Source organism: Pomacea canaliculata, linkage group LG1, assembly GCF_003073045.1.
Source record: "Pomacea canaliculata isolate SZHN2017 linkage group LG1, ASM307304v1, whole genome shotgun sequence".
NCBI lineage: Eukaryota > Metazoa > Mollusca > Gastropoda > Architaenioglossa > Ampullariidae > Pomacea > Pomacea canaliculata.
The window spans coordinates 941447-949229 of NC_037590.1; the positions used below are offsets into that span (position 1 = coordinate 941447).

A 7783-nucleotide genomic window follows, 5' to 3' on the forward strand; every position below is an offset into this window, starting at 1 on the left:
TTGTCTACAATTCTTACCATAGAGCATATTGTAACTGTGCAAAAAGATATAGAAGAACTATGTACATATATGAAATAAAAATGGTAAAGAAAACAGCAGTGAAAAATTAGGTGAGCATTTGGGTCACAACAGAGCTTACACAAGAACAGAGTTTGCACACAAATACTAACACAAACGTTTTACAGATTTTATGTTTAAGTTTTGGCCAGTCTCACCAACACATCTGAAATATATTTGAGGCCACAGTTGTTTCAAAACTGACGATGCAGAACACTGCCTAGATGAGGTGACATCACTTTATAGTGTTGCCATAAAATCGGCAGTTTTAAATTTCTTTCAAGGCTTTCTTTCAGTTAGGATTTGTAAGTGCCAAAGCATCATTGACATCAGTTGTGAATAGGCATGTTATGACTCTCCAAGATTTTCAGTGTGAACTAAATTTGTTCACAAAATTGACAGTTACCTTAATGAAAAGTCACATTTTTCCTTTGTCTGAATCAGAGTGGCTTCCCTTACAACAGTGAAGCTTTTTTTTTTCCGACCCTTCATGACAGGTGAGTCACCAAAAGGACGTGCTAAGTCAGGTGTTGAAGGTGACACCTCTGTGGAGAAAACTGACCTTTCTGCTGCTTTCATTATGATTTTATCCACAACGCTTTCCTCTTTCACATTGTCAACCTTTTGCCTTGGTAGTGTCCGTGATTAGTAACATTTCCCAATGATTCCCTTGGCTTCCTGAAGTGCAGCCCAGTCTTGTACAAGTATTTATGGATAAATAGTGAGCCTGTGCCATCACCCTGACATCAAACTAGACCCTGCATGATGACCAGTCACTGGTCATGGGCTGCATGTCTGGTCTGTTAACCCTAGCACCATGACAGCTTTCAAAATAATGACTAATGTGTGTACAGATCTCAGTCTTTACTAGCATCTAGTGTTCACAAGAAGATTAGGACAACCTTAAAAACCTGAAAAGGCAAGTCATTACAGAGGGTATGTAATGTATGCTGTTGAACATTATGCTGTTTGCTACAGAAACGTAAATTAAGTAGAAAGGACATTGAGTCATGTCATGCTCTAAAACAATGATATATGATCACAATATGATTATTTAATAATTATTAATTGTATTTAATGAGGGGAATTACAAAGTTAAAAGCACCTTTCCCATGATGCTTATGTGCTGATTCATTAAAGAACATGTAGGCATTAGTCCACACCCTCCTGCATGGACCTTTATTGCATTTTGCTTTGCCATTTGAAAAATCTGAATGTTTGGTTGATTTGTTTGTAGCTGTTTGGTATGTTTGCATCATTTCTCAGTTGTAGATTTCTTCTTCAAAAATTTAAACATTTCAAAACCAGATTCATGATTAGGTTTTTCGCATAATTGGTAACTGATTGTTAAGAAATGAAAGTGCAGTTATGATACACACATGCACATGATTGCTTTAGCACACACACAATCAATTTGTATTGGTACCTTTATGTTTCTGAGAAATAAATCTCACTTTATGGTAGCTTTATTGTAAAATATAAGCAAGCACTTAAGGCTGTAAAGACTCAAGACTGAATTGCCTTAGGGGCTCGTCAGAATGCAGCTAGCTTGTAGTGAAAGAAGAGTACAAACAATGACTTGATGCTGGGTTGTGTTATGAACATATACAATGTTGACAACAGCAAGTATATATTAAGTTCTGTAACATACACAATATGTTGCTGGGTTGCCTGGAGAGTTGTGATGACATAAAAGACAGATGAACAGTTTTATTTTTCTGAGAGACCTGAGATTAAATAATTTTATCTTTCATCTGTCATCTAGTGACAGAATGACGAAAACAATGTATACAGCTAAATCAAAATATAGCTACATGATAGAAAAGGCTATTTTGAATTCTTACAAATCACAAATTTTCCAGACAAACCAGTCCATTTCAATGTGTAAGTTGCTAAAGTGGGTTCACAAGTCTTTGGGACTGCCAGCACTTAATCTTTTACCTCTATGCTTACATTGGCACTTCTTTTCATGTTTTAAATGTGAAATATCTGTTGTTGATGTTTATTTTTGTTTAATGTAAGTATATTTTAATCTTTGCTGTCATCAGAACACTTTTCATCTCAGTTGCATTCACCAGTGTCATTAAAATAAAATATTTTATTCTGACATATTAATAACTCAGTGAGACATGCTAGTAGTTTTCATTATCACATCAAAAAGTGTAAAAATTAATTCCTGTTTTGGTATTTTTAAATTGTACGATCTTCATACCTTATAGCCAAAGTGATTTCAAATGTTTGTGTCAAAAGGCTGCTACAGTGCAAGTGATTAGTGTAGAATCTGTTTTGTTTTGCAGGTCATGAGCTGCATGAAGAAGTGCAACCTTTCATTAGCCGCTTGTAAACCTGTGTCCTGTCTTCTTTGCCTGCACAAAGCTGTTACTTCATGCCCTGTCTGCAGTGAGACCCAGGGTTTGTGCAGCCTTTCATTGTGAGTGTCATGAGGGACATATTCGCTGGATTGTTTCATCACGGACACCCTTCAAAAGAATGTGAATGCAAGTGCCCAGGACAACTGTGTTGGTGATTATGTGTGGAACTCAAAAAATGACTGAAGATTCAGAGATACTTGGACCTGACCTTGTCCTGAGAAAACATCCACGCATCTCTCCAACTCACCTTGTAGTTTTCTAGCATCCACAAAAATCTCAACAATGAACTTTTGCATTTGTGAAAACACACCTAACACTTGGAATCAATATTTTTGGCATAGGCCAGTGTGAATGTCAGGATGTTCGCTAGGGCCATAACATTGTTGCAATATTTTTTGTCTTTTTCTAAAAAAGAATTTTAAAGGATTTTTTTAGGGTTGGGGATGTAGGAGATGTCTCTGTAAAATTATTGCTACAAAAACCATTATTCTTTCAATTATTGGAAATGTAGCACATCTATTTGTAGTATTACTACACAAAGCTTCTCCATTCTTTCATTGATACTTTTTAAGGATGTGTGGTAACAGCTGTTAAGCAGGCTCCAAACTAAGCCAGATGCTGTATTCCTTTTATAAAGTTTAATGTAATGACACCTGCTTTTTATTGCAGATAACTGATCGTTAAAAAGAATCTGTAGTCTAGCAGTCTTTACAGCTGTTGCTGCTATATATAGTTAGCAGGAAATGAAATTCAAACTAATGGTACAATTTTAAACAAAAGCAAAAGTTACTGGTGCAACATTAATTCAGACATTTGTTTTTCTGCTGTGTACTTAACGAAGAGAGCATGCTTGAGAATGTATCATCAATAACTCTGTCAGTGACAAAGATATGTTATTCGGACTGCTATTATCAATGTTTGGCTGACATATTGTCACCATCCTTATTCTGTCACATGTATGTGTTGTGATGTTGTAATCCGCCAGACAGCTTGGATATATATATACTTGAGAACAACTTGAAGTTTATTTTTGATGTGTAGGGGATCTGTGTCACATTCCCTAAAATTAATCATTGCCTTGCCATTGTTGCTGTTGCGATGTATTTTTTTATAGATGTATACTCTGCTGTATATTGATCATTATGAAATCCATTTGGGGTCTTTATGCACAAAGAATAGATTAAACTTTACTTTTATATATAAAATAATGTTCTTGGCCAAAGTGTGCCTTTGATATTAACGTAGCAGAAACAACAGTTTGCAGGTATGAGTTGTAGAAATGGTTGCTCTTTCAGCATCACAGTTTCATAAAGAAGTAAATAATCAAAGTATGCAAGTATTAGTGAAGGACTTCATCAGTTCTGTGGTCCTTAGGATTAAAGACTGTAGAGACTGTATTACTGTGACTGTGCATGTCGGTGTTCACTGCAGCATGGCGTTGATTGCTGTTTGGGGAGTCCTAGAGTCTTTCCTGAAATAACACCTCACGTCAGTGTGTTGTCTTGTGTTTCTCAGGAAAAGTTTGGCTGCCACTAGAATGTTTCTCATCAAGAGCATAATACTTGAGTAGTGAGATATACTTTAAAGATAGAATAGACGCATGTACTCTCTTCTGGTGTTGAGATTAATGGCTCATACTCTCCATCTTAGTAAAGAGATTGTTGATGGACAGTTTTAAAATAAACATTGCTTGTCATGCTGCCTTTGATATAGACATGCTAATATCAATTGTAAGTATTGTCTATTATGTTACTGTTGTTTTTACACTTAGAGAGCCTTTTACATATTTCGAATTTTACGTTTGTTGTTACATTTGAAAAACAACATAAACATGTAGATGAACTGTTCACTGAAGCAAAGTAAAGGGCTAAAGTAAAGAGACCAGGTTGTGAATAGCTAGTACTAGCTAGGACTTTATTTTGTGAAAAACAAGCGGAATATTTACCCATAATGCCCATATTTTCTACTTCTTAAAATTAACATTCGCACAATAGCTTTGCACATGAATGCTCCAATTTGTTTTTGATAATTTTTTTCAAATACTCATTTAAATTGATAATCCAAACTTTTGAATTTGTTATGTTTGTTTATCATTGCAGATTTGTGCCATGTGGTTTGCCCAAATGATCAAAGTTTCTTAAAATAAACTTTTCACTATATGAAGCTTAATAAAATACAAAACTAGTTGCAGGGTGGGAGGAGTTAGCTCAAGGATGACAACGAATATGTCAGATCAAACAGCAAAACCACAATCATGCCACCAAGATGTTCACTAAGTTAAGTGTGGGTACTGGTAGCTCCTGAAGTCCTAGAGTCTTTCCTGCGATAACCTCGCATTTTGGTTTCTCTCTTGTGTTTTGTCAAGAAAAGTTTGGTGGTCATTAGAATGTTTATCAAGAGCATAATACTTGAGTAGTGGGATATGAAATGAGTAGAAATGGAGAACGTACTAAATAAACAACTGAAAGAGTTATCCAAAGTTCCTAATTGTTGACCGTTGGCTTTCCTCAGTTTGACTGTCTTGAGTCATGATGTGAGTGATAAGAACTGCAATGTAACTGAAAGGTTGTGCTGGTATCTGTACCGGTGACATGACTGATGACATGACTTTGTGCTGGAATGGGCATGTCATGCTCATGAAATGTTTGCAGATCACTTCTGATTTAACAGCAGAGTTTCCCTTTTGAATCCAGAGCTTCATTAGCTTAGTTAGCTGGCAGAATTCTTTTGCAGGTCACACACACACACATAGATATGATGTATAGACTGAGCGATAGTGACAGAAGTGTCCATTGGTCTGAAAGAGATTTACGCCCCATACTTCTCTTAGTTCATTTGGACATCTAGTGACTTGTGTGTGGATGACCAGCAGCCATGGAAATTGCTAAACAAGGTCCCAGCCAGTGTCAAAACCTTATTGACAATAGTAAGGGAGTGGTAGAGCTTGCACTTACCTTAACTTTATGGTACAGAGCATTCCCCTTCTCTGTGTGTGCGTGCATGCATGTGCATCTCTCACACTGTTATGGAATATTATATCATTTGAATTTGGTCTCTCCAGCCATATCCTACGTCAAAATTCATTTCTCATAACAAGAATAATCCTTAGCAATCATTGCTGCCCAATAGAGGCAGGGTGTGGGGAGCAGAAGTTAATATATCAGCTGTAGAGCAGGTGACTAGTCTGAGGGGTGCTCCACCCTGTGGCTGGAAAACTGACCCTGCCCACCCAGTTGCTGGTCTGTGGCGATCAGTAGCTGATATATCAGGAAAGTTACTGAGCGGGTTGGCTCTACTTTCCTCTTGCCATGTCCTAGACCAGTGGACCTTCTCACTGCCCCTAAAGCATCTTAGCTATAGGACTCTGTAATTTTTACCTTTATCCATAGAATGAGCAAGTGATGTTTAACTGAATATTGCGCAGTGTCGTGTCTTCTGTTTGTAACGATCCACAATAATTATCAAAATTCTGTGGGATATTGACATCGCTTGTGCTGTACATCCACAAATCATTTGTTGAGCATCAGCATCTTCTGTTAGGCACTTTTCTGTTGGATCTTAACACACAAGGAATTTACATTTCTTAGATACTGGCATCATTCTTCTCTTGCTGACAAAAGATTAATACAGTTCTTTTCCTGTATGCTGATATAGTTCTTTCATATTGATAAAATCCTTCGGAGGTTATTTCATGCTCACCTTCTGTTTCTGGGGCAAATGCTGAATATTTCTGATGCTAACCTTGCACATTACGTGTTTTCACTAAATCCTTTTCAATACGATATTCCAAGTCTTCTCTCTTTGGCAAAATCGATAATTCTGAGATATTTGTAAATTATGCAAAGCTTACTTAAAGACGTTTTCTCTTTCGAAAAATGTAATCCTATTATTTTTGGAATATTTTCTTTCTCAGTAAACACGCTTCCCTGATATTAACTACATATGACTTGGAATTAAATCGATTTTCTGATCTCAAGTTGTACACACGCGGTATAAGCCGCAGTATTTTAAGAGAGATCTTTGTTGTTTTGTTTAGTTTTCATTTCTGGGTCACGGTCACCATTCCCTACAGTGCCTTGTGAATGATTGTAGATCATCTGCACTATTGTGGATCATTTTGTATCACTGTACATCATTTTGCTTAGCTGTAGGTCGCTGTACCTCATTAATTAAAGATCATTTTCTATCAATGAGTATCATTGTCAAATGTGCATAAAAACCTCTACCTGTAATTTTCAAGAGTTTGTGTAAATGACAATTAGCAGGAGAAGGGGAGAGAATGACAATGTATAAACATTTTATGTTGGAAAGCTTAGATTATTGTGTAGTCTCACACATTTACAGTTTGGATCATAAAATAGGGCGAAAATGTTTACACGTTGCATTTGGGATCTTTTGATGTCACAAGAGTGTTTCAATAATACAGATATCAAGCTGGCTTGGAGTCACTGGGCTGAGTTATGTTTGCATGTGTGTGTGTGTGTGTGTGTGTGTGTGTGTGCATGTGTGTGTAGCCTCTTTCATGTGAGTGCATGCAGGCAGACATTGACATTGGATAGACTTGTATGTCTGCATATGTGGAGCGTCCACTGAAGTCATTAGGTGAAGGCAAGGCGAAATCCTATGAGAGACCCAATAGTCAGGTCGACTCACCAATAATCCAATAGTCAGGTCGACTCACTACAGTTACCCAGGAGTCAGGTCGACTCATCAGAATAATCCAATAGTCAGGTCGACTCACCGCTCAGTCCAATGACACGGATGATGAGTCACTATATTCCACTAGTCAGGTCATTGACTGACTTTATTCATTCGCTTGTTCACCAAGTGGTGTAGGAACCAGTGAGCAGCCGCTCAAAAGAAGATGCTGAGGAGGCAAGAATGTGAACGGCGTTCACTGTCAGCATGGAGGTCACATCCCCACTCCCCGAAGCCGAGCATCTTCCATCTGTTCTCTGGGATGAAGACACTGACACCACAACAGGAAGGAGGCTGACAGAGGCTGTCCTCTCAGATCAGCGAAGACATTGACAAGTACACAAAGGTCAACGGAGATGTTGACAGGTACGATGTTTACTCTGAAGTGGAGGAACATGTTGACAGGGTACGATGTTTGCTCTGAAGTGTTGGAACATGTTGACAGGGTACGATGTTTACTCTGAAGTGTTGGAACATGTTGACAGGGTACGATGTTTGCTCTGAAGTGTTGGAACATGTTGACAGGGTACGATGCTTACTCGGAAGTGGAGGAACATGTTGACAGGGTACGATGCTTACTCTGAAGTGGAGGAACATGTTGACAGGGTACACAAAGCCATGCTGCACACTAAAGTTAATAAACTTACTGACAAGAC

The 7783-nt window shown here is 37.7% G+C and overlaps 1 protein-coding gene across 1 annotated transcript in view; it reads left to right on the forward strand.

Annotated features, from left to right (window-relative positions):
* LOC112576380 (sodium-independent sulfate anion transporter-like) overlaps positions 1–5484 on the forward strand; it is a 51976-nt gene extending 46492 nt beyond the window's left edge. The window contains exon 20 of the mRNA XM_025258765.1: positions 2355–5484. Within this exon, the coding sequence (XP_025114550.1) occupies positions 2355–2401 (47 nt within the window). The 3' untranslated portion in view covers positions 2402–5484. The remainder of the gene's footprint in view (positions 1–2354) is intronic.
* The last annotated feature ends 2299 nt before the right edge of the window (positions 5485–7783 follow it).